Here is a 27998-nt window from a genome sequence, read left to right on the forward strand (position 1 = left end):
TGGCCGGTTCACGTCCAGTCTGCTGGATCATATCTAACAGCTGCCCTTTACGTGCTCCCGTACATCTTGGCACCCGCAAGGGAACGTTGCAAAACAAATGCTGGTGACTGGCGTACACGTGTGAGACGTGACAGAATGTTTCATGCACTGTTACTGTCTTCATGGGTCAAACTAAATTTAAAAGACAGTGATTTCCTTCAAATGAATGCCTGACAACCAAAAACAACAACAACAAAAAAAATTATATTTATATATATATATATATATATATATATATATATATATATATATAGTCATTATTTGAAGTAATTTTTTGTGTAAAAGGGGTTTTAAATAAATCTCAGGGTGGCTATAAATTGAACAGGTACAAATACAGCTGTATAAATGAATAAATAAAACACCCTCATCATTTACATTACCGAATCAAAAATATAATATATAACACAGTTAAAAAATAAAGCAGTTTTATGTGTTTTTATCATTTATAAAATCTGCTAATTTACATGAACCATCCAAATGATCAGATTCACTATAATGAATTTCCAACTCTACATTAAAATTTAGAATGAAGCAATTCTCCAGAATGAATCAAACTTTCCAGAGAGAGCCGTTTAGGATGAAACGATTAATTAAGATTATACTGTACATGAAGAGAGAGAGAATTAAGGATGAACTGATTCAGTGCAATGAAGCAGACTTGTAACTGGCACACATAAGAGAGACGGCCATTGTCAAATGGTTCACCAGAATGAATCAAACGATATAGCAGTTCAAATATGAGAAAGGACACTATAATGAATCAGACTTGGTGCTATACAGAGCCATTTAGGATGAACCGATTAAATGGTGTGAATCATAAATCATAAATGTTGAAAATAAGTGGAAAACGTTAGTATTATCGCTACACTGCTACTTAACGTTATTGTCCTAGATAATTTATTTATGAATTCTGGCATAATGCTGTGTGGCTGACAGCTGTTAGTAATGCTATGGTGAGATGTTCAGCTGGTTTGGGTAAGGAGATGCTCACCCCACTGAGCCTGACAATACTAGGCCTTGTGTTGTATAATGAGAGCCTGTGTGTTCCATCACAACATTTCCAATCTGTCTCTGTACATCCCTCTCCATGCTAGAGGCCGAGCTTTCACACCACCCACTGGGCACAAAAGTCAGCAAGCAATATGTATCATGGTTCTGTTTTTCATTGTGATTTTTAGGAGGTTCATGATAGTGACTTGTGTGGAAATTTCTCTTGCGTCCGCAAGTAAGATGTTCCTGAAAGAGCAATAGAAACACGATTGCATAAAAATGCAATAAAGCAGTTCCTAAGCAATAGTTCCTTTTTATTATGCCATATTTCTTAAGACGTCAGTGTAAAATCAGAGTTGGTGAGAAACTTTTACAGTGTATTTTTCAAAGCTGTAAATAAAACAAAGATTTTTGGAGTACAAGAAAACACTATTTCAAATTTTCACATTTAATTCAGAGTGCTATTTGCCAAGTCTTAGTAATTATTTCTGAAATTTTCTTAAAACAAATTTGTGATGGTAAATATCATGTTTGTCTTTCGTCTACAGGATAAAGTAATTGTGAGTGAACCCGTTGAAATGTGACAACAATTTTCCGACTTTGTTTCTGCAATTTGTTAAAAATAAATACATATATATATATATATATATATATATATATATATATATATATATATATATATATATATATATATATATATATATATATATATATATATTACTCTGAGCAGAAGCAGGCTTCCATGTTTTATTCCATGCATTATATCTAAATGTTCTATAAAATTTATGAAGAAAGCACACTTATTTAAGGCACTTAAACTAATCTAGATGCTTATATAACTAACTTCAGACTGCTGATGTAAGGTCACAATGTTTGTCTCTGTACTGATATCTTTCATATCAAGCTTTTTGTGCACAGGAAGGCTGAAGTGCAACCCCTTCCTCTATCTTTCACAGGAAACAGAACCCGCAGAAAGTATAGAGGTTTATGTCAACAAACAGTCAGCGAACAAAAAGCGCTTAGTGACCCTGAAAAGTCCTAATGTTGACTTTGTATTGAATACAAGCTATCTTATCACAAAATGTTTGCTCTTTTTGTACTGCACTGTAGTACAAAGAGACCGTATGTAAAGACTGTATTAAAAAAGAAATACAAGACATGTTGTCATGCAACAGAGTCAGAGAGGGCAGAAAACTCATCCTGTCCTGCAGCTGTCTTGCTGTACATGATATGCACATGCAGACTATATATGATAAGTCAGGGTGCTTCATGCATGATGTGTAGCTGTAAAATTGTTCAGGGCAGCTGAGGTTACACAAGCCAGTAGGCGTGGTGCTCAGCTGAAACATTTACAACACCATACACAGTGTTGTTGCCTTGGTTCCCTCCACCCATACAACTTATAACAAACACACTCCTCATGCAAATCTGCCATACTATATCTTGGCAGTTCAGGATAATTTCTCTGTTAAAATCAGTGTGCTTTTATGAAATGTTATTTGTATATTTGCACAAAATATTCAAGAAAAAGATCGAATATTAATCTTTTTGGCCTGTTGTCCTCATAGATTATAGAATGGTCTGTCCTCGATCTGTTAAATTACTTAGTATATGAAATCATGATCCACACTCACGAAATGAGGTGTTTTGTACAACTAAATATAGCTGGAAGTGGGTGACACCAGAAGCAAGACACAAGTTTACACACAAGTGTGTGTGTGTGTGTGTGTGTGTGTGTGTGTGTGTGTGTGTGTGAAGACAATTTTTGCATCTTTTCATAATTTAACAAAACAAAAATTACATTATAAACATATTAATTCTATACTATAAAAAGTGACAATTTCGATATTAAAACAAACATTTTCAATAATTATAAACTGCTTAATTATGTATAGCCAATACATATGCTTATTTTCTGATTACCCATTAATTCACAGACATTTCTGCTAACTCTTCAACACGATGCAGTGCAATTCCAAATACAGGTAAAGCATCTCTAAAAATATTTTGAATACACATTGTTTAATTAACATTACATTGTTTGTTTGTTTTTCATCTTGCTGCTGTGGAAAAAGGTCAGAATTCTTCTGTGATGCATGTTGGAGTTTGTTTGTAGACAAACTCCACAAAGTTCACAGTACTAAAAGTGCCCATATAATTGAGGAAACACCTATATTGCGACACACTTCATGCATTGGCAGTGTGAAAGTTAGCACATAGTCCCACAATGGTGTGTGATCTGTGCATGATCGGTGATCTAGGTTCAATAGGGCCACATACTATGATGGCTGAAAGACATTCTATATTTAACATCCAAGAATATTTGTCCCTGGCAGACATGACTCCAACCAGAATAGCAACAGATTATTGAGCCCTGCTATCCAGGCTATAAATAATTAGCAAGAATGGAATTAGCGGCACCCATCAGTAAAGGTTCTTCTCAGTCATTACTCAGCATGCCTGGAGAGTTCAACTATAATGCAAGGTCAGCGCAACAAACATCTGTTTTTATAGATGCATAAAAACTAAATATTCCTAAGTGAATGTATCTCGCTTTAAAATACTGCAAACCGTACCTAAGTTAAGTGGGACAAGGAGAATGGTATCTCAATTAACATGTAAGCAGCACCCACACAGGTTGTCTGGCATTTCTAACCGTCTCTGCGTCTCCATAAAAGACTGTTCAAAAGCAGAATTCTAAAAGGGACGTTCCCCAGTGGTGTTAGAGAGAAGCAGAGCTGGCAGGACCGCCCCTTTGTGGAAGAACTCTTACATAATATCAGTTTGAACAAAGACGAAAACTTACTGACCCTCTGAACCCAGATCTTTAGGAAAGGAGGGTGACAGGCAGATTTAACCCTTTAAACCTCTCAGCTGGAACTTCAAATCAAGTGACTTTTAGACTTTTTGTGTTGGTCAGTTGTTCCAAGGTTTATTTGGTGAGCATCTCTGCAGAGATTGTATCCAGCAGAATTTAGCTAATAAAGAAATTTAGTTGAAACGAAGCCTTTTTTCCTTGCAATTACTTCCATACGCTTGCACGTGGATATTTAACTGTCAGTATGTCTTGTCTAGACGTGCCCTGGATTTAAACCAATCATGGTTTAGCTCCAAAAGGGCCAGCCAATGGCAAGTTGTAGATCTTGTGGGCTTGGTGAAGGAGTGGCTCTGAAATCTGAGTCCACATATGATGCAACTGGGAATGTCACGGTGTGAGAAGAGAAAAAATCATGACTGGTAATTTTGGGTAATTCTAACATAATTAATCCATTACTGGATTTAATATCACGTCAGCAAGCCAATGTTTGAAACAATAAGGAGACCTGTAAAAAGGTTTTAAAATAACTGTATAACAAGTAACTGGAGTAACCTCCAGTTAACGTTTATATGCTAGATGACTGAAGAAGGTTCCCTTGTAGAAGTGCTGTTAAAAGTTATATATAAACTACAATCATAATACTAAAATAGTATTGTACCTTTATCATTGACTGGCTGAATATTTCATACCATGAGACGCAGAGATATATATACGAGGTGTTAACTGAAGTATGTCTTCATTTAGTTGCATTTTGCATTTACTTTCAGACTGTCCCCAGCGGCATCCTTAACTCATCTTTCTCATGACTCTGTCTCACCTCAGCGCTGTCCCGTGCTGCGATTTCTATTGGCTCTTTTGCATGTAAATGGCCCCATTCTCTTCCATTCCACTGCTTCAGTTCAGCACCAGGCAACCGAAGAACCAACGACTAACTCTTGAGAGTACTGAGTCAAGTTATGCAATATTCTCTTGCATTTTCCAGCTAACCTCTTATTCTCTTGTGCTTTTTCAAGGTGTGGGTATGTAAAGGACTTGCTAGACATTCCAAACTATCTGTTGAGATACACGTGGGTGAAAAAGCTAGTTTATGGGGTAGGCCCTATTGACTTGAAATGAATAAAAAAACGTGGATTAATTCTGCTGCGTGATTAGTCATGACATTCTCTGCTTACTGAACTCTGCCTTTGATATCTGTTAACGGTCAGATATAGAGCAAGGTAACGTAAGAGAGGTAAATTATAGGACTGTTTTATTGCTGAATGACATTTTATATTATTTTATAACAGTAAGACAAGTGTCCCTGCTGCAGAAGAAGGCTGAGTCAGGAATTATCTGACTTGTTCCTCAGCATAACGCACGGTCTCCCTGAGGCCTTTGTCTACGCAGACTCATTTCTAAATTCTGTCTCGTCTCTTTTCCCATGAGCACTACAGTGCACTAGTAGTTTCTCAACAAACTGATTGTCCCTTCCTCCAAAAGACTGCATCACCTACTTTGAATGACCTTTTACCGCTGTGAACTTCCCTCCAAACCTTTGAATTGGGTGTGTAAGACTCGTTTTAGAGACACTACCAAACTACTAAATGCTTTGTGTCGTCAATATTTACTTTCTTTGTCTGATTTTGAAAGAAGACTAGTACAGTCACCATAGGGCTGCATTTATTTGATCAAAAATAATGGTGTGAAACTGTTAATTATTCCTGCAATGTCAACGCTGAATTTTCATCAGCTTTTAGTCTTTAGTGTCACGTGTTTCTTCAACTACTCTGTGCTGATTTGGCGCTCACGAAATATCAGTAATTTTATTTTTATTGTTAAAAACACGTCTAATATATTTGAGAAAACCGCCATACAGTTTCAAAATATAAATACTTTGTAAACTTATGTCTCTACTATCACTTTTACAACAAATTTAATGCATGTTGCTCAATGAGTGCCAATTTCTTTCTTTAAAAGAATCTCACCGATTCCAAACCTCGGTATGATAGTTTTGGCTTATATTATTCAGAAAAGTGCAAATATGTTGTTTCTTTCATATAAGCTAAATGATTAAACTTGAATGAATCTTCTTTAGCTTTAAAAAACAAAGTGCAATTTACTTACCTTCTCAGGTCAGGGCACAGATGAAGTCGTGTTAGTATCTAGTGCCCCCTTGAGGCCACATTAGATTTCATCTGCCTTTTCAGATAGCACTTTAAAGATATTAAAACCGAAGGAAGAGGACATATAAAGGCGATATATGTTGGTATAGGTATTTTATTTTCCTAAATTCTTAAATGAGCTTTTAATGGCTCTGTAGCGTGGATACAATCTATAATTAATTAAATTAGTGCATTAATATAAAATCTGACTTGCTTGTAAGAATATCCCTTGTGATATTTATTAATAATAAATAAGATTGATTGACCATCTCTATCTTTGATCATATTATGTTGCAAACGTTTTATACAAGCAGTAATCCACATAAGGCTGGTGTTAAATTGGATTTACTATAAGTGTGGAAATTTCACCTTGACCAATGCTACAAAAACACTGCAGATCACAAGCAAGACTTGACAATCATGCTTTATTCTGGTTGACTTCTTAAAAAAAAAAAAAAAAAAAAGGAAAAAAATCAAATAAACAGCTCTCCTCTATGAACAGAGATCACTGAAGCAATATGCGTTCTTCAGTCAAAACCAAGTACTTTCTTCAGGTCTCGCTGTATTTCCATAAGTAGTGAAACTAAACTCTATCTTTACATCTCTGTCTCTTCATTTAAATATTTATTGGTTTCAGTTCAAACAAAACTTCATTGATTGTCAACACAAAATCTAGCTTAGCACCAGTACAATAAAACTGTACTTTAGCTTGTTAAAATACTGTTTGCAGTGTGGGAAAACAAAACAACTTCAGGATAAAGGGATCATTATTTGTACACTGTCAAATAAAGCACCAACCATACAAAGCCATTGTCATATATCATTTGTCTGACACACACAAAAAAGGTCAAATATATTAATGACTATTAAATTAAGCACAAACAACAATCAGTGTAAATAAAACACACCACGTGCCACAAAGCACGCTGGAATCTGGTACACCAGGAAAAATTGGGAGACAACCCCTTCTGTGAGCACTGGAAAGCAGTTCAAGACGGAATCTAGAAAAAAGGCTCTAGAAAATCCTTGAAAAAAAAAAAAAAACACTCCACAGGATCTTTTTTTGTTTGTTTGTTTGTTTACCACTTAACTGGTTGGTATCGGCTGTTACCTGCTGATATCTTCAAATAATTCAACCAGTGGATAAAACCGACAGCGCATCAACCAAAGCAAAACCGCAACGACGTCAGATGTCACAGGAACACGTCCTGTGCCTGCCATGTTACAAATGAAATAAAGGGAAGGTGTAATGTTTCTGGCAGAGCTGCAGTGGTGTTGAGGTAAGGAGGGCCGGGGTGAGGAACATATGCTGTAGGTTAAGGGGGGCTTCTGGGAGCTGGGAGAGGCTTGATAGTTTACACAGGAACCATCTGGCCCAAAGGCATTCCTGCCGCTGTTAGCTTGACGTAAGCCTCTTAGCTACACACATATAGTTGACCAAGATAAAAAAAGACTGGGATTATCACTCCTTCTAAAGGACCGTCAATAACGAACGAACATAAAACATGTTAATGATAAGTTACAACCAGATGCGTTCACCCTGATGTCAAGATATACATATATATTTACTTATACATATAGGTTTATTTAAAAAAAAAAAAAAAAAAAAACCCTACACAAGGAGCATGAAAGTTGCGTCCCAGTTGTGTCCGTCTCTAGCCTTTCTCCATGGGTGATGGCATGGCAAAGTTGCTCCTTAGGGCCCCTGTCATTACTGGGAGGGGGGGTATGTCTGTGAGAAAATAGGACCTTTCTTGCGGATTCTGAACATACAAAGTGCTGGTACTGGTAACAGGCCATCGGACCCGCGCATGACTGAGGACGGCTGCTGACGATCCCAGGAGATTTAGGGCAGGAGTTGCTATCGACTGCAGGGTCTGGTGTTGGGCCCTGACTCGTCTTCCTCATCTTCTCTGAGGAGTTGTATGGAGGAGCCTAACAGTCCCTGTAGCTCTGGTACGCATCGCACCAGCTCCACCGTCTCCTCTCCGTCTTCGTCATCCATCTGGAGCTCATCCGGAACCATGCACGTTTGACTGACGGAGACCTGCTTCCACAGCTCTGCCTGAGCGATGCTCACCACCTCAAACTGAGGGTACCGAGCCCGGAATATACGTGCTGACATCTTAAGCCGCTTCAGCACATCCGCCACCAAAAACCAGTTACAAAACCTGGAAACAAAGAGTGGCAGTTAGTTGTTAGGTGCTGCGGTGACCGTGTTTGAAAGTGTGTCTGCTGTCACTCACCCCTGCATTAGTGATACTTGGACGTGGTAGCAGGGTAGGAGGGGATCGGAGGAGAACTCGAACACAAGACAGTCTGTATCAGTGTCTTTCTCCTTCACCTGCTCGCTCAAGTTGTCTACGCTGTCTTCCTCAGGCTGAGACAGTAGGAAGTCCCAGCAAGGTTCCTGTTCTGTCTCTGTATAAGTTTAAAAGAAATAAAGACAAAAGCGAATATTAAACGGTATGTTTACAGTGCTTCTGCTACCCTCTAGTGGGCAGCTTTGTCACCTAATAGTTGGATCAATTTCAGCTCGAATATTAAGGGGAAGCTTGGACAATCGATTGGTCTTGCTCGTTATGCCAGCATCATCTAGCGAAGAAAGAGGATTAAATCAATTAAATACAGCAGGGTCCAAAAGTTTAATAACATATTGAATATCTAGGATTTAAAATTTCATTTAAATGTGGGAATACACATTTTTAGGATTTTTTTTTTCTTAAAGAAATACAAATAACAACATTATCAGGAAGTTTTGTAAATATTAAATATAGAATATTCAGAACTATTTACAGGTCACTTATCAAAAAAGACTATTTTGGAGAGATCAAACACAAAATGTCCGATTTTCATGCTTCCGCTGAAGAAAGATCTCTCAAACCATGCCGGAGAACATGACCATCAGGTTTTGCACTTGTGGAGTCAATGGCATATCAAGTACATGCAAATACTAATTTAAATATTAAAATAAATTTTTACTCTGATTGTTATGCTCACAGATATGTGTAATGAAAATACTGTTCATATAACATTAATATAACTTGCTTAAAAAATAATTAGTGAAAAAAATGAATACAATTTAATACAATTAAAAAATACTGTTTTATATTGAAAGAAAAATCTTATTTTTGTGGGAACAAACATTAGGATTATTTGACATTGGATTATTTAATTATTTTGATGTTCAAAAGAACACCATAGCTGTATTTGAAATTTTTTTCTCATCAAGTCAGTTTTGATCACTTACTGCATTGTTGCTCAATAAAAATATTAATTACTTTTAAAATCCTAGGTATATATGACTTTCGTCTTTCAGACAAATTATTTTCAAAATTGTCTTTGATCTTTCGTACTGTTTGATGCCACTCAGCAGGTGTTGCACTGCATCAGTCCTTGAGAAGTTTAATAAAAAGCTCATCCTTGCTCTGTGAGCAAAGGCCTCCTGTAGCGAATCAATACATTTTTGTAAGAAAAATATCCATATTCAAAACTTAATAATCACTTTAATCTATCTTGTGCTCACAGTTAATAACAAAGCAGGTCCAGTGGAATGACGAACAAGGTTAGCGTTGTAAAGGAGAATGTCGGAGGATTTCAATATAAGCCATGAGGAGTTTTTTTTGGTTTTCCTTTGCTAAAGTAAGGAAACTTTGCTGAGCTCATATATCATTCCCCCGGAACTAAATCCGTTTTACATAAGTGAGCGCAAGCTAGATTTAAGGGATAATTACAGCTGTGAGAGACACTTTTTTTAATGGATGAGCTTTTTATTAAACTTCTCATGAGCCGATGCAGTGCAACACCCGCTGAGTGGTGTCAAACATCTTGAAAGATCAAAGACAATTTTGAAAATAACTCTTGACTGGATTTGTATGAAAGAATAAAGTCATATACACCTAGGACGCTTTTAAAGGGAGTAATTTTAATTTTTTGGGTGAACTAACCCTTTAATTTCTTACCAAATACAGAACTACTGTAGAAATCCCACTGTAGTTTTGGATCTTGGTCTGTTCGTCCTTCTAAATCAGTGAAGTACTCTGTGGATAAATACAAAGACAGTTTTATTTTGAATACTAAACATTAAAGCTTTGCAAACATGCATGCAATTTTTTTTTACAATGAAGTTGTTTTACCTTTGAGGAAAGTTTTCATTCCGGGACTCTGGGCTAGTTTAACTGCGGTCTGACCAGAGTAAGTTGCCAGTGTGGGATCTGCCCCATGATTTAATAGCATCCAGACGGCAGCCAGATTATCAGCTGCTACTGCATCATGAATTGGGCTGCAAAAGATAGTAACAAGTTATGTCGAGTTCACACTGCACGGTTTTCAAACTCGTCGGATTGCTGTTGTTTTCACACTGCGTGACTATCTGGGGTAGCATTCAGTTGCTGCTGTATTTACATTGAATGATGGATCAATGACAGGGGGTTTCACATTGCATGACTTCACAATAGAAAGAATCGACAGCTCTGTCTGGTCCGCAAACTACGTTTCACAACAAAACACATGTGACAAGTGATAAGCAAATAGCGCGAGAGCCCACGTGCTTCAGACCGGAGTTCTCAAGCGAGAATGGAATAAAAATAAATAAATAAAAAATTATATATATATATATATATATATATATATATATATATATGCAGGAGGGAGATACAGACAACAGGGATTGAGCGTTCTTATGCTGATGTTGTGGCTGGTAAAGCAAATGTTTCTGTATGATATAATTGTTCATGTAGCTATTAAAATCCTGATATTCTGCTAAACTCCTCCCCGAACTTCCCTCTGCCCTGTGTCTTGGTCTCTTATTGGCTGTATGTCATTGCCAATGTAGTTTTTAGTCAGAAATCATTGCACACAGCTTGATTGTGAATCACAGACTGCTCCAGATATTTAGCATGCCAAATATTTTGCAGGCGTCTGTGACATGTCGACGATTCCCTCAGATCGCATCTTTGATAATTCACACTGCGTGATTGTCACTCGTGTGAACGAGCACTGATTTACCTAAGGTTTCGGGCAGTGTGAACTCGGCATTAGTATCCTGAATATCCTCTATTTAAAGTTAAGCTTATTGTTACTGCAAATGGACTGCAATGAAAAAGGCAAGAGCTCTTACAGGAAATGGTAGGAGGAAGAATAGATTTATATGGTAATTGGACAAAGTTTGTTGGACACATTGTAGCTGTGGGTGGACATACATAATCTTATTTTGTACAGATTCTGATACTAAAAATACATCTTCCAAATCTAATGTGGCCCATTAGCTATCTACCATAAAACTGTCATTATACAATTAAAAAAGCAGTAGTCCAACGCTGTCTATGGGGATGAACAGAACTTGGTGCCTTTTAGTTAAAATTAATATTTCAAGTGATAAATGAAGCATTGATTCTGTCTGTATCATATCCTCAATGTAAGCCGCTGCTCACCGCGTTCCATCCTGTGCACTGCAGTTAACATCTGCGCCATGCTTCAGCAGCACCTGTACGATGTGCGTCCAGCCACGTGCACAGGCCTCATGTAGTGCCGTGTAACCCGCGTTATCGCGACGGTTCACCTCTCGCACATCCTTTTCCAAGCAATATAAAACCACATCCTGAAAATAAACATTTTTATATGTATAGTGAACTACTGATCAAACAGTCAGTTACACCAATATCAGCAGATGTTGATGTAACACAAAAAAGTAAAAAAATATATATTAAGGGCTAATGAACTTATTTAGGGTTTGCTAAAGTGGGGTTTGCGTGGTAACTTAAAAAGGTTTATAAACTCATGAAAAGAGAATAAATAAATTAAATTACAAAAAAAATTAAACTAATTCCTTTTTTTCAATTCTAAAAACATTTATTAGAAAACAGTTGTTAAAATACTAAAACATTAAGATTAAAATCTGAATATTTTAGATCAAGGGGTTCAGCTGAAAAAAAATACAATCTAAATGTCTTAATTTTAAATTTAACATGCATGTTTATATATATATATATATATATATATATATATATTTAATCATATTGGATTAACTTTATTGAACTTCATTGTCCACTCACTATAAATATAACTATATTTAACAATTTAAATTTCAATGTCAGCTAACAACCAAAAGGGTTATGAATGCTTTACCTGGTAACCTAATCGAGCAGCTCTCTGTAACAGCGTCTCTCCTGCATTCTTATTGACAATCAGTCGACGCACTTCTGGAGGCACTGGACGGCTTGGAGTTGTTTCAGGGATTCCTGATTTCCCAGCTATTCCTTTTTTACCAGATAGTGGTGAGTTTGAATGCTTGGGAGAAGCATAAGGAGTAGTTGGGGTTTTCTTGGTGGCTGGACCATCCTCATCTGAAATGAGGGGCCCTGTGCGTTTACCCAAGCTGCCTTTCTTAGTCTTGAGCTGAAACAAAGACATTAAGACAAAGAAAGTCATGCATGAAGGATGTGACATTCAGGGGAGGGCAACAGCTACATGTTCCCGCCTAATAAAAACAGCTGTTGTAAGAAACCCCTTTACAATGACTCTAAATACCACTAGGGGGCAGCAAAAGACTAACTGAAAATATATATACCTTTGTAAGGGAATATTCCCTTGACATCTCAATTTTCAAGTGCTCTAGTCTGAAAATTTGAAAAGATGCTGCAGCTAACCTTTTTCTGGTCGTCAGTGTCACACAAGTGTTTACTTTTGAACTTCCTCTTCCCTGAGGGTTTGTCATCAGGCTGTGTGTTGGGTGGGCTCTCTTGAGGCCGTGCTGAGCCCGAACGTGTGAACAGGGTCTTCCTAGGGCTAATATCTGGACTGGGCACTTCACCGGTCAATGTAGCACTGAGACAAGGGTACACACCCATCTTCTCATCTGCAATGGCATAGACTGACATTTCAATACCAACCTTCTGGTTACATCATTCCTAATGCAGCATAGATAGATGGATGTAACTCAACTGAATAAATTGCTTTCAATCAAAAAGAAACTTCTGCTAAATAAGACTTGCATACCTAAGCCATATTCAGACAGAAGCATTTTTTTTCCCTGAGGAGGTCAGGTACATTTGTGTTTCATTGTCATACTTTGACCTTCAGACATTTAGTAGAACCCCATATTCCAGACACTGGACACTCCTATTTTAGTAAAAACTACACAGATTCTATTTTCAGTATCCTCTATTAGTAGTAGTAACTAAAAGGATTTTTTTGGAAGTTTAATACTGCTCCCCTATGGGAAATTCATTGAACATTTATTTTAATTATGCTACACTCAAATGTAACACACGGACTAAATATCAACACCAGGAAAGGCAAAGACAGAATGACGTTCTCAGCAAAATGCTCATCAAGCCTCAGACATCTTTACTCACTAGTGGCCTCACCATCTTCCACGCCCAGCTTCTCCTCCTCTCCATCTGCCACCTTATCTTTCTCTGTGATGTATTCCCCGTTCTGATATTTACGATTCTTGCAACGTTTCCTTTTCTTTATTGAAGAGGTGTTCCCACCCTCAGTGGGCCTTGCCTTGTCCGCATCCACCTCCTCGGGCAGAGGATTGATTCGAGGCCTGCCGCGCGGCCGGCGGACTGGTACAGGGGGTGGTATAGAGGGGGGATCGAGAGGGGGAGGAGTAGGTGGAGTAGCGAAGCTCCAGTCTCGGAGCAACGCTTCATCAGTCCGTCTGCGCCCTCGTCTCAGCCGCGGAGAGGCCTCCTCCTGGGAGTCTGATTCCTTACTAGGCCAGCCTGGACTGCTGAGAGAGCTTGAATCTCTGTCAACCTGAGGACTTCTGCATGGACTGTTCTCTGAATCTGTGACTGGTGACAGAATTCAGAATTTTCCATGAGAAACGCTCTGAAATTTGGGAAACCGTTCCATTGTCTTTTATATAACACAAAAGCAAATTTCTAATCTGTCATTATTTACTCTTTTGTCACTTCAAACCTGTATTTTAGCAAATTGTGGTGAAATCTTTTACACAGGTCTTCTCCATACAAGTTTGCAGTGACCACAGCTGTTAAGCTCCAAAAATGAAAAAATAAACCCACCACAGTTGTACATTAGTTGTTTGCTATATCCCAAAATTACACTAGCTATGTTTCCGTACTCCTATTTTAATGCACATTTTGGAATATCCAAAAAAAAAAAAAATGTCCGCCTTGACAAGCCAAGATGAATTCTAAAAATGTGCATAAAAAACTTTTGTGCACAATTGAGCAGGACAAACTTTTTATCGGATAATAAAAAGTGCACATAAACCACGATGGAAACACATTTACCGAATAAATCCCACCTTGCACATCAAAAAAAGTAATGTAACTTTGTATGATGGGACGGGATAACTTGACTAACCAGTGAACCGATCTCATTGGACAACAATGACTGAAAAGAGCCTGCCATAAAAGTATTTCTGTATTATTGTCTTAAACAACAATAAACAGAAATCCACCTCCGAAAGCAATGACTGCATTCATAGATTTTCGGCCTGCTCCCTCTGAGGCTCAAGTAATTCATCATATACAGTATGACAACTATATTAAGTGGGTACTTCTACTTTTCTTAGTAATATACACTCACCGGCTACTTGCATTTAGGCATCTATATGTGATGAAGTTGACTTGCTGAAGATCAAACAAAGCATCAGAATGGGGAGGAAAGGGGATTTAAATGACTTTGGATGTGGAATGGTTCTTGGTGCCAGACAGGCTGGTCTGAGTATTTTCAAAAAACTGCTGATCTACTGGGATTTTCACGCACAACCATCTCTAGGTTTTACAGAGAATGGTCTGAAAAAGAGAAAATATCCAGTGAGCGGCAGTTGTGTGGACGAAAATGCCTTGTTGATGTCAGAGGTCAGAGGAGAATGGGCAGACTGGTTAGAGATGATAGAAAGGCAACAGTAACTAAAATAAGCATTCGTTACAACCAAAGTATGCAGAATAGCATATCTGAACGCACAACACGTCGAAGCCTGAAGCAGATGGGCTACAGCAGCAGAAGACCACACAGGGTGCTTCTCCTGTCAACTAAGAACAGGAAACAGAGGCTACAATTAGCACAGACTCACTACAATTGGACAATAGGAGATTTGAAAAACATTGCCTGGTCTGATGAGGTTCGATTTCTGCTGTGACATTCAGATGGTAGGGTCAGAATTTGTCATAAAGAACATAAATGCATGGATCCATCCTGCCTTGTCTCAATGGTTAATGGTCCTTAGTACCAATTGAGCACTGTTTAAATGCCACAGCCTACCTGAGTATAGTTGCTGACCATGTCCATCCCTTTATGACTACAGTGTACCCATCTTCTGATGGCTACTTCCAGCAGGATAATGTCACAAAGCTCAAATCATCTCAGACTGGTTTCTTGAACATGACAATGAGTTCACTTTACTCAAATGGCACCCACAGTCACCAGATCTCAATCCAATAGAGCAGCTTTGGGATGTGGTGGAATGGCAGATTCGCATCATGGATATGCAGCCAACAAATCTGCAGGAAATGCATGATGCTATCATGTCGATATGGACCCAAATCTCTGAGGAAAGGCAAAAGGGAGTGTAACCCGGTACTAGCAAGGTGCACATAATAAAGTGGCCAGTGAGTGTATAAGGGCAGTTTATCGTCATGAAGTGACGATTTTGCTCTGTTTGACTTGTTGAATGGAAACTGTGATTTATACGCAAATGTTTTATGCAATATTCCAGTTCCCACACAGGTTAATATTGAATCTTTGGATGGAAACAAAGCTATTGAAAGCGAGCTGAACTTGAGAACCAAATTAGTGCAAGAATTCTGATTCAACTGATTCATTCACGAATAAGAGTTCACCTCACTGACTCTTCTTTTTTCATTCTTTTTTTTGTCCTCTTTTGTCATTTTTGGAGATTAACAACCAGGGTCACTTTGACCCACTTTGACTTGTAAGAAAAAGACCTGCATAAAAACAATTTTCTTTTAATACAGAGGATAGGTATGGAACGACATGAGAGTGAGTAAACGACCAACCTATTACTTTAACTATGAGCTGGATTGGTACCTATTCTGTTTGAGTCGGAGTGCTCCATATTAGCCGGACAGTTTTTCCCTTTGCGAGTCTTTCCCACTACTTTAGAGGCTGAGCTTGTTCCATTTTTCAGCACACTTTTTCCCACTCCAGGCAATGGATCTTTCTTCTGATGGAGTACAATATGGGTTGAACAAAATTAAAACAGAACATTTTGTATTACAATAACACATGCATATTTGTAATTAATTAATGGCTATTTAAGCAAAGCAAAAATTACACAGGAAATCTAATTGTCTATAAACCCATCACTAGCTCATAGTACTAATACCATCATCTCTCACCAAGCTTTTTTTTTGGGCTGAGACTCACACAGCTCATTTGCACAGCAGACCGCACGTCACTAGGCTACTCTCACAATAATCACATGTGAACTATTTTAATTTTCCTCTAGAATTTTCCAAAAGATTTTCCATTGTGTAGCTGAACTGTTTGTACTTGGTTTAAAACAAAGCAGAACCACAAGACTTAAGCATCATTTTAACGTTAAACCAGTATGATTAAAAACTTAGAATAATTTAAACTCTTGTAATTAACAGAACACAAGCTTCCCATTTCTGTTTTACAACCCTCTAGCAATGTCTTGGTGTCTCAAACTGACTGACAAATCAAATTGACCGACTGTGGTATGAGATTCTGTCAATACAGGCTAACTTATTTTGAATAATCTGTTAAATCAATGGTGTTTAAATTGTGGGTCTTGAACTGAGGATCATTGTCGATCAAGGGTGAAAATAAATGTACATTATAATAGGGGCTTTAAAAGTTCAATTTAGTTTTGTTATATTTCAATTTCACAAAGAGACATGCAGCAATAGCCTAATAAAATTACACGTTTTCCTTTACTGTATGTCTTCAATCTCATTTGTTGAATCTCATTCAGCAGAGTGAATCTTTACATCCCTATTTTAAACCTATTTTTTTCCTTATATTCTTATATTGTCATACATTTCCTTGTGACATTAAAATCACTCATGCTGTAATATGAGATTTTGGTCATACTCCCACACTTAGATTGAATAAGGAAAATGTAATGTAATCAATCATGGCTTATGCTATTGATACCGATCTACTAAAAAAAAAAAAAAACCACTAAATGTTAAACAAAGCTTACCTTTTTATGGGAGGGGTCCTTCTTGATTGGTAGACTGTTTTTATGTTTCTGCTTCTTAGTTACTGTCTTTTTTTGCACTTCAGAAGGTACCTTCTCCTTGGCAGGCTTTTTCAGGTTCTTCTGTTTGGTGGCGGATACTTTTCCTTTGGAAGGTATCTCCTCTGTGGCTCCATTCATTTTTGCCTCTCCGTCTGCTTCTGTGGTCTGGTTCTGAAGGAGGGATAAGGCTATCCCGTCTACCTGAACATGAGAAGAAATCTTCCTCTCTGATGCCTTCTCCTCTTTTGCGTTCTCATCCTCTAACTGTTGAGCCAATTTCCTTTCCTTCCATTCTCCTTTAACATTGGGAGCACTCCTTTTACTAGGGGTACTAGATTTAATTTTCTGTCTACCATCAGATGCTTGATTTTCTTTATGTTTAGCTTGTTTCTCTCGTTTGTTATCATTGGGCACAGGAACAGTTGTGATCTCCGGTCTGCTTAGAGCTGCTATGGCATCCGTTTGTGGAGAGGTTCTGTCTGACTTGATGACCTGTCCTTCTATGGCCCTGAATGGGGGAGAACCAGCTGTTAGGGTCTGCTGCAACGCGGACTCCTGACACCTGTTCTGCATGCTGGCTACCTCAGGCCTCTTGGATCCCACAGAAGACAGATTACAGTAGTTCTCACCAGTAAGCGCAGTGGTCTCGAGAGTTTTCTGCTTTACTATCGACTCAAGGTTAGACAGGGGGGATTTGGACTTCTCCCACTTTTCATCCTCTACTTTAGTTGGGCTTAAGTGGGAGTTATGGAACAGGGCTCTCTCACAACCGAGGGTGCTCTTCGTCTTTGGTGCTTGAGTCACACTTGGTCTCTTCTGCAGGGATGTTCCTTGGGAAAGAACACAAGGTGGCTGCCACAAGGATTTAACTGGAGGTGTGAACAGGGTGCCTCCCTTTCCACCAACAGATTTTTGGTGGGGCTGCGAATTTGCTGTAGCACATAAATGGGTGGATAAAAAACCTTGTTGAGTTACTGTCGAGAGCTTTCCACCTTTATTATGCTGGGCACCTTTAATAGTAAATGGCGCTTTCTTCTCTCTACAGACCGGCTGCTCTCCTTGGTCGATGATGGAGATGGTTTCCTGTTTGGCAAATGTCTGAATATCTTCAACAAAAGCAGCACTTTTTCCATCTTTGCTACGTAAAGTAGATGCTAGAATGGGGCTTGCCACTCCTACATATGTACCAGGGAGATTATTCAAGGAGCCAGGAGATGAGCCTTTGGCCCAGGATGCATTGGGTTCCAAAGCATGGTGATTAGTTAGTTTTGAAGATGATTTCTGAGTTGCACCATTTCTTTGGGTGTCATATGTATTGGATGATCCAAAGGAAGCAGAATGAACCTTTTTTGGACCAGAAACATTCTTCTGATGAGACTCAGCAGAATGATGTTCCGTGGCCACCAATGGGCTGTTCTGACCATCTTTAATGTTTTTTTGTCGCTTGGACTTTGCAGACAGATCAAGGGGCACGTCCCTTGACTCAACGGGGCAAGAAACACTGTGCTCCTCTGGAGAGGACAGAGTTTTTGGTTTCAGATACGCCAACGAGGTTTTTTCGGTACCTCGGTACGTCAAACCTTTTTCTACAAGGCTAAGCAGCCGACTTTGAGTGGTGATATTTGCAAGAGCTGGGCTGCAGCAGATGGCAGCAGTGGGAGAGATGGTGTAACGGGTTGGTGGAGTCGAGCCCTGCGTTGCTTGCTGTACTGGAAGGCCAAGAGCTGGGGCTGATACAGCAGACATTGTGGCTTTATGCTCAGCTCCACCTTGAAAGCCCTTGGACAAAGAATCACACCTGACTTTGGATCCTGAAGACTGAGGCCTCTTCTCAGCACCAGGTCCTCTCCCCACGGAAAAGTGATATGGGTATGATTTGAGCATAGGTGTGACACTCGAACAAGAGCTTTGTGCTGTGCAGTCCTTTTGAAACTGGCTAGCAGTGGCTTCTCTCAGTGCTGCAATCTGACCTAACCCTGGTGGCAATGTGATCTTACAGAGAGGAGAAGAAAAATTGGAGGGGGGAAGGAAAGCAACAGGCTGGCCGGGTTTAAAAAGCGTGGAGCACTGGAACCCCAAAGGAACGCTTATCACAGGCTGGGTTGGTGCTGGTGCATTAGTCTTCTTGTTTAGGTTTATACTAGAGTGAATAGAATTCACAGGGTCCTCTGCGGTGACATTTTTACCACAAGGCCACTGGTGAGTGGAATATATGCCAGAACTGTCAATCTTACTTTTGGAAACCTCAGTCCGATCAGGCAACGTTGTGCTCATGGGATCAGTGCTGAACACATTACTGTGATGTTGGGGGGAAGGATCTAGGGGACAATGATTTGAATTGTTTGCTTCTGAGCAGACGTTGGGTATTTTGCAGTCTGTGGTTGCCCTCAGCTTGTTCTGCTGACTTTGAGGTACATCACCTCTAAGTTCAAGAGGCAGTGTCTGCTGTGGATTCCCCACCATGCTCTCAGACACCTGGGTAGGGGCACTGCTCTCTCTGCTCACCGTCCCTCCATCTCCTACATTCATTGGTGAGGGATCCACCTGATCAAAAAAACAGGGAGTTGAATTTGACTTGGAGAGAAAACTGAAAAGATCATGAAAGGGGGGGGGACTATAACAATGAACATATGTTACCTGCATAGGCGTTTTCTCAACACATTACTCAGTGTGTGTGGACAAGTGACTTTTTATAGAGTTCTTCTCCGGTTAGTGTACAGTTCTGTAGTGGAAATAGATCGTTTTCAGCTTAGAAATTGAGCAATAAATTGAGCATATAGTATTATTTCCAACAACAAGTCAGAAGATTAAAATTAGACTATTACATGTTTAAAAGCCTTAAACCTCTAATTTAATAGAACATACCTAAGCTATGATGTTGATTATTTCTTTAATATACTAATAATTGATTGGAGAACATAAATGTTTTGTAGTTCAGACGAGGTCAACACAGACTTCATTAATTAAAATGTAAAATCTAGATTGAGTCTTATAGTCTGCATTCATTAAAAACAGTTCAGTTGATCACCTGACATTCTAACAACTGATAATTCTTATTAATAGGGTAGATCTATATGCATCATGTACATTACTTCAAGAAATTTCTACATTATTTTGAGAGAGATAAAATATTTATTGTCACCAAATTTGGGTTTTCAAAAATCCTTTTCATCTGTCAGAAAAGACTTGACTCAAAATGGCAAAAATGAACACTTCTAGAATTTAAACAAAAGATGGACATTCATGAGCTTTAATTATGATTGATGAGAATGTTTTTAAGATTTAGGTCTCTATCCCTGTAAAATGGCACAATTGACACTATAAACATGAGGTCACAACATCACTTCTCTTGCTACAGCCAGTGACATGAGACAGGCTGGAAACTTCCTGTGAGTAACAGAGGTTTCCTTAGTCAAGATGTCACAATTTCCTTCAGACCACAGCTTGAGTAGGAATAGATATTATACTAACAGTGTTCAGATTTAAATAAGATTTTAAAAGAATACAATGATCTGCTGCTCCATATTCAAGTGATTTACATTTGTAATTATACATTTGAAAAAAACTGTCATCTGCTGAATGAAAGACTAAATTGTGGAAAGGCTGAGTTTGACCTGTGACACTCTCTGAGTTCGTAAGTCAATTTCAAATATGTAAGTGAGTGCCAAAACACTAAAAACTCAGTTAAACTGAGACGAGCAAAAATCTCAGCCTCCACAGCTGAAGGCAGTTTTCACAGTCTGCATACTCTAAATCCCCCCTTTTGAAAGAAGCAGAGCACCCAATACTGATCAGATCCTTCACACATCGCAATGGAGGAAAATGGCAAAGGTTGAGAATAAAGGATGCAAGGCCATACAAAAGTTGATGCTGGTTTTATGCTGGCCTCATTACCTCAGTGGGACAAACTGCAGTAGATCAAGATAACATCAACAGAGCAAGAAAAAAACAGAGCAACCATTAATGTGATGCTGGGTCTAACATAGGCGCCTTACTCTTTACCGACATTAGATAAAGGCAAGGCATCTCATGTCCACAGTCACAGAGTGTGCGTTACTAAAATGTTTGCTTATAATGAGGTGGTCAAGCTGTGATTTAATCTAATTCCAGTAGCGCTGTGTGTCAGGCCTTGCAAAACTCCTATCAGAGACCAACAGATCAAATCAATATACAGGGTTTCCACACTTTTTGTCAAATTAATTTCCACGACGTTTACAGTCATGCATTATTAGTGCATCTGGATTTATTTAAAGATTGTGGTGGTAGATTTCCATGTCAGATAATAGCTTTTTCAAATTAATAGATTTAAATCATTATAACCATTTTTGTACAATATGGCTGTCGATTCTGGTTTTACTACATATAGGCAATGTGATATTAAAACTTAAACTCCCTATATGTCCATGACTTTTACTCATTTTAATGACTTTGCCATTTAACTAGAAATATCAATTACAATTCCTTGATATTTTTGGATCTTCATGTTGGTTGAAACCCTGAAAACAAAATCGAACTTAGAGATCTGAACTCGAATTGAAGTTGCAAATTGATTCGAGACGAATTCATCCCAATGTCTCTCGAGGTTATGCTCTTAATTTAGACAGAATTACATGATTAAGAATAGATATTATTTCAAAAATTTAAACTGCATACATAACCATCACTATTAACCAAATCTAAATATATAAGTTTCAAATGCAAAAAAACATAAACATCGTAAACTCTTGATCGCATCAGAATACAGGTGAGCGCATGCAGCTCCGCGATGTCGATACAGGTGACAGCTGTCTTAAAATACGAACTGCTTATCTTTCTGACTTAAAATGAGATTCAACTGATGTCGATGCACTTAAAGTACCTGTCTAGCATAACCGAGCCGTATAGGCCTTTAGCGAAAGTCTGATGATTGGAAAGTTTATGATGTGTTATACCCGTGATTATATCTGCTGCTAAAGATAGAACCGATCATTTTCGTGCAGACATTTTCATCAGCAGGCATCTCAATTATTGAAAACGCAGGATCAGTGGGAGTGAGAGATCGTGTTTTTCTTCAGCCCTCTTTCTTTTGAACGGGGTTACCAGCGCAATGATAAACAGAGTCGAGGAAATTAGCATCGTCTCTTCTCTCTAGACTGGAGCTCGGCACACTCGCGGTCTCCAGGTCAGTCTGCCGGAGCTCCGCAGCCCGGAGCTCATAAATACACAAAGGAGGAGGATGCAGAAAAGCAGTCGATGACCAGCCCGTGTCACGTATCCACAGCAAGCGTAATATCAGGATAGAGCATCATCCTAAAACAGAGCAAAATGTTTGTTTCTCCGAGCAACCCACTCGCTTGTTCTAGCCGGAGCTACTAAAAAACCGTATCACACAATACCAGAGCCTCTCAGGTGACACGAAACGCCTGCTGAAATGGGAGTCAGTGATAAATATCGCCGATGTTCACCCACAAAAACAACCAAATGTAGGTCCCGCGATCGGGGATTTGCCGAGAAGGACGTTTTCTTTCGCAGAAAGAACCGAAAGCCTACACGGTCCGTGTGGCCACAATGTAGTCAAACTAACCGACGCGTTAACCGAATCCTGTCAAACTACGAAGTGACCGTTGGTTTTTCGCGAAGCGCGAGCCGAGCTATGACGTCTGAATTAGAACTCGAGACAAAATACACGGCCAGAGAAATGTCACGCGCACATTTAGGTTGGATGAGATCTCGCTCGCGCGGAAACATCGTACTTTGGCTGTCTCTCTCTCTCTCTCTCCACGCTGCCCTCGAGGAGTGTTTGGAAACTAATAGGGTCGCCGACTTTTCCCGTACGCTCCTTATTATTATCGTCACTCGTGCTGCGTGACACGCGGGGACAGCGTTATTTCGTACGGAGCAAGGTGTATGAAACTGAAGGAACGATTTGCAGATCCCTGCGCAGCGAAGTCTCCCTTCTAACAACTCAGTCTGCATTACTCCGTACGACACAAAATGTTTCCATAGCGGAGCAGCTCTCACAATCAAACTGTTATGACATGCCACAGCCCCAGAACCGACTCCTTCGTCTATGCAACCCCGAATAATTCCAAAAGGCAATTAGCGAGCCAAATAACGATGTCAGATTGTACAAACGTGCACCAACCCGTTTGACCGACATTTGGAAGATGTTCGCGCATCAAGATAACGGCTTTAATCCGGTCTTCCGTTCTTGTCGCTGGCAGTACACTAATCTCGACGATTTTCGGTTCTGAAAGTCCGGGGGGGTTCGTACCGTATCTCTCTGTCTCTGGTCGGGTGGGAGAGAGAGAGGGGCAGATGGAGCCGAGCTCGTGTGGGAGTTGTAGTGCTCCGACATCCACGCCCTGACCGCGTTCGCCCTGAGAAGGGAGGAGCGAGGACTGCAGGTCCCACCATGCACCGCGCGACTCCAGCCGCTCAAGGGGAAAGGGGATCGCAACGGTGCGCTAAACTGCAAACCCTACCCGAGTAACAAAGTGAAAATACATCCTCTGTCTCAATTAAACCGTTGCTCTCGAACCCAGCACGCGAGGGTCGCCAAGGAGCACGTGCGTATGTGTATTATCTCGCTTTCAAATTCTCACACGTGGGCCGGCACAAAAAGAGTTTAGACAAACATCGCAGCGGAATTAATAAAAACCCTGCTCGGTCTCGAACGTTTCGATAGAGCCACGTGACTGACGTGCACCACAGGACAGCCGAGGATCGATCGTCAATAGTAGATGCACATGAAGATCCTCACTAAAGGTGCACAAACTGATGGGTGAAGGTGTTTATATTTTCAGACAAAATTAAACAGATTCTCAATATGAGAAGCCTTCTTTGTTTAAACATGCTGCATAACACAAGAAGATCTTCAACACACGAGTTCAATTTAAACAATATCATAGCCAAATCTGTTTTAGGTGAATGGGAAACATGCTTAAAAGATTTGGGGATCCTCAGGTGGATTTACACTTTTTAACTTCTAAAAGCCCACCACTGACCTTCAACTTTATGCTATTTGCCAGGTGACAACTAGCATCAGCTGTTGCAAAATATCTCTGGAGCTTCAACAGTGCTGGATTGTTACTAGGTTACTCTTTAGATGATGTTGAGCAAATGTTATTGTTTTGTTTTTTTCCTGAAACATCTGTGAATCCTTTGAGTATCTTAGCAGTTTCCCTAGTTTGACGTCTAAACCATGTCGCTTATAAGAACAAAGAATGAAAAGCTTTGTTTGATTATTACATGCACAAAAATACAACTCAAGACATACATGACCCACCTTGACATAACTGCATTAGAAATAAGTTCATTTGATTTGGTTGAGCTCTTTAAAATGGCCTGGCTTAATTTTTTTACATTCAGATATGATGAATTCAAGATTTATTTCTAATTGTTATGATATTCTTTAAAAAGAAAGCATGCTCTGGAAACAAGATCATAAAGGTTTCCCTTTTAAGTAAAAACACAGGCTCTGTAAGGATATAATGATAACATCATTCTTGTCATATTTCAAAATTAGGTCAATTTAAGATATTTTTTTTTCTTTTGCTTGTTGTGGTTCTCAAAATAATCAGTGACTTTTTCAGCAGCGATGCACAAACAATCTGGGGTTATCTTCCTTGTATCAAGGCAAGACAATGGGCATGATGATAGCTAAATCAGGTCCATCAGCTGTCCAGTAGCCATTTGCTGGCTTCTTTGATCTTGGATTTAACAAGCAACCCTTAGTTTTCAGCCTCAGACACTGTGCATGGTAAGATACACAGTGTGATTCAACCTGTCAGCCAAACACTGTTTATTATAGTATTTTTTCTGCTTTATTTAACAATATGATATTTACACAATTGCTTGTTCACAAAATATAATATAAATTCACCAACATCATGAAAACCTGCATGCAAAACTGAAAATGTGACTATATATTCCACAATTTAATTTTATATTCCACCAAACAAAACAATAACATCCAACGGATTTAATCATCTTTCAGAGCACCACAGTCAAATGACGAAACTGACTCACAATATTCATAACAAGTGGTCCAACCTTTTTTTTTAACCCCGGTATTGGCTGTACCTCAAAATGGCTATAGTGTTCAGAAACCAATGTATTGTAATGGATATCTCAAAACCAAAACATTGCCACTGTCCCCGTCTCAGTTATTTCTCCAGATGAAGTCTTACCGAGCAGCACAAGATTACACATTGACTCGCAAAGTTACCTCAAACTGCCATTTGAATGCATTTGGCACCGGAGATTCGCCAGACCATGACATTATGATTGAATGACTGCGTGCAGCATATAATCCGATGAAGTTCTGTTCAATTAGGGGACGCTCATATATTTTATGATTAGAATAAGAATAAATAGACATTTATTCCGACAGAAAAATACAGCGAATGACACGTGCATCATCTTCAGACAATAATATCACACAAATTTCCCTTATTGCTCTTCCTGAAACACATCAAATGTGAATTTTAACATTTTGAGCCGATGACCTATTTTTGTGATAACTGCTCCGATGCAAACTGGCTCCATAGACTGCGCTGAGAGCATCACGTCTTCTTAAGACTCTTAACAGTGATGTTACCATAAAATACGGGGTATTAATTATGACTGCAATATATGAGTAAGGCAATTATATCAGACAGGCGCAGTCACTGCAACGAGGACTAATTGCATTATTAAAAGCTAAAATATTGTAAACAAGACGTACGTGCCACACATGCTTCTCTACACGTGAATGCACCGTATCTATCTATCGGTCTATCTCTCTATCTATCTCTCTATCTATCTATCTATCTATCTATCTATCTATCTATCTATCTATCTATCTATCTATCTATCTATCTATCTATCTATCATGAAATCTGACACATCAACGCGTTACCATTAAGGAAAGGCCTATTGAGAGACACTGAAAAGTTTTACTTGATTAGTCTCAATTTCCAGCCACCATTAGCTGCTTTAAACAGGCCCGAGGTGACTACAAATGAGCGTCATCGCTTGGGCAATATTTACAACTTAGTTTCAAAACACAATTAAAAAGAACTTGCACGGTACAACAGAAAGGCCGTGCAACAGTGTAAACTGGGGTGTCTGACCGGGAAATGCTCCACTGCATGACTGAGGTAATGTCGCAAGGGTGGGAGAGAGCACATGAAGTAGGCAGGTTGAGGGGGATGCAAAAGATATCCAAACTTATTGCAACGTGAACTAACGCGTATTTGCGCGATGCATCACTTTTCGTAGGCCTTAACGCACATGATGACATTGGCTGTTGTGATCGCGGGCGGTCAGTTTAGGACACAACATTATCCATATTATTTAAAAATGTTGCCGCATGTTGTCTTTGCACTGTATTAATCCATCCAACCTTTTCGGATAGTTAGATCTCGTCATGACAGGATGTTAGGACTTTGATGCACTCATGTACAAGTGCAAAGTTTAGAGAGTTGACTGTCGCCCTCCATTGCGTTGTGCAATGCCCCCTTTAATGCCCCCTCGCTCGCCAGTATAGCGCCTTTGTTATTAATCGCATGGAATCGCGCCGCCTTACCTTAACGGCCCCAAACTGTTTTCCTATGCCTCTGAACTTGACGTTTTCATCCAGATACAGGGGGAAGTGCCTAAGCTTGTTGTTTTCGTTACCGTCCGATAGTATGATTCAGTGGAGGATTTAACACTGTGAATTTTGGGTTTCTCCCCGCGATCTTCCCTCATCGCTGCAGCAGCTGGGGAGGAAAATCGCGCACGCTGGGTCCTAAAGCCGGCCTTTTTCCCACAGGTGACCAGGCTCCGTAGCCGCGTGCACTGGTTACGGGCTACGCTCCTCTGGCTTCCTCCGGAGTCCTGTCTGGTCAGAGCTCCTGCAGACAGGTAAACAGACTTGACTAAAAGATTTGACACAATTTATGAGTTGATACATTTCTAAGATTTTCACATGCAGCGATTTATTTATAGATTTAAGTCTCTGATAAAAGGCTTTCCTATCATATGTGATCCCTTTTTTTTCGTACAATTCTGAACGTCAAATAACCATGTAAGGAACTGCATTGTGGTTCCAGATGCGATAGATAGACTGGGGCCTCCAAACTGGGGCCTCCAAAAGAGCTATATAAAACTAATAGAGAAATTAAATAAATGAAGAAATCTGAAACAGAATATTTTATAGCAGCTTTAATGTTGTTGTGGTACCTCTTTGCAATGTTTTAGCCAACATTATGTGTTAATATTGTAGGCTAATTGCAGCTTTATTTTTTTTTATTTACAGTGCAATTTCTCATTATATGGACCTTACATGTCACATCTGCAACAAGATGGAGCTTACAAAGAGGCTCGTTTTTAATGGAACTTTACCTGCTACATTAAAGATGTTCTTGTATTGATACAAACAGTAGCCGCTATTAAATAGTGCAGTTATTTATTTACAACTAACAATGGCATAGACTTAAGTTCCAGGGGGAAAAAAGCAATTAGTGACTAATCGTCATTTTGTGTGTGTGTTTGTTTGTGCATTTGAGACTGTACTATCAGAGCTTTTTGGCTATGCTATAAAATCAGGGTCTTAAGGGGAGTGAAACTTTGCACATTACATGGGCCTGTAGTAGCAGGGTAATTGCTCATCTTTCAGAAACTGAGAGGCATTAAAGAATTCAAACACTCGGGGTGTAAATTAAAGAAATTGCCATGATTGAGTGACTGTCTTTTGCACTTCTTCACTTTGGCCTACCAAACATTTTAATCTTTATACAGAACCCATAATGTCTAATTACATTACCTACAATATATATATAAGCCACACACACACACA

General features: G+C 39.2%; 1 protein-coding gene and 1 long non-coding RNA gene across 5 annotated transcripts; one reads left to right on the forward strand and one right to left on the reverse strand.

The window, feature by feature from the left end:
- Positions 1-6397: 6397 nt before the first annotated feature.
- LOC113114106 (BCL-6 corepressor-like protein 1) lies at positions 6398-26861 on the reverse strand. Of its 4 annotated transcripts, none has more exons than XM_026280851.1 (12): positions 26745-26861; positions 19832-19916; positions 17156-19738; positions 16015-16150; positions 13344-13790; positions 12636-12844; positions 12115-12384; positions 11421-11587; positions 10125-10270; positions 9951-10028; positions 8235-8409; positions 6398-8159 (listed from the first exon to the last, which is right to left on the reverse strand). In XM_026280851.1, exons 2-12 carry the CDS (start codon positions 19835-19837, stop codon positions 7850-7852), a joined length of 4527 nt encoding a protein of 1508 aa, XP_026136636.1. In that variant the 5' UTR covers positions 19838-19916; positions 26745-26861; the 3' UTR covers positions 6398-7849. The 4 variants fall into 4 exon arrangements, with proteins under 4 accessions (XP_026136636.1, XP_026136637.1, XP_026136638.1 ...); XM_026280852.1 differs by lacking the exon at positions 26745-26861 and adding an exon at positions 23448-23862; XM_026280853.1 differs by lacking the exon at positions 26745-26861 and adding an exon at positions 23319-23862 and having other exon boundaries at positions 13356-13790.
- LOC113114107 (uncharacterized) lies at positions 26273-27868 on the forward strand. Its single transcript, XR_003293683.1, has 3 exons — positions 26273-26316; positions 26973-27064; positions 27459-27868. It is a non-coding gene; the product is annotated as an uncharacterized LOC113114107 (long non-coding RNA).
- Positions 27869-27998: the final 130 nt, after the last annotated feature.

The sequence above is a fragment of the Carassius auratus genome, chromosome 14 (assembly GCF_003368295.1).
Source record: "Carassius auratus strain Wakin chromosome 14, ASM336829v1, whole genome shotgun sequence".
Lineage (NCBI taxonomy): Eukaryota > Metazoa > Chordata > Actinopteri > Cypriniformes > Cyprinidae > Carassius > Carassius auratus.

Excerpts from the sequence above, each read along its gene's own strand:
- LOC113114106 (XM_026280851.1), bottom strand. Across the intron at positions 13,791-16,014 it reads CTCCGACTCAAACAGAATAG|TCACAGATTCAGAGAACAGT; the intron begins GTACCAATCCAG and ends TTCTGTCACCAG. Across the intron at positions 12,385-12,635 it reads ACACTGACGACCAGAAAAAG|CTCAAGACTAAGAAAGGCAG; the intron begins GTTAGCTGCAGC and ends TCTTTGTTTCAG.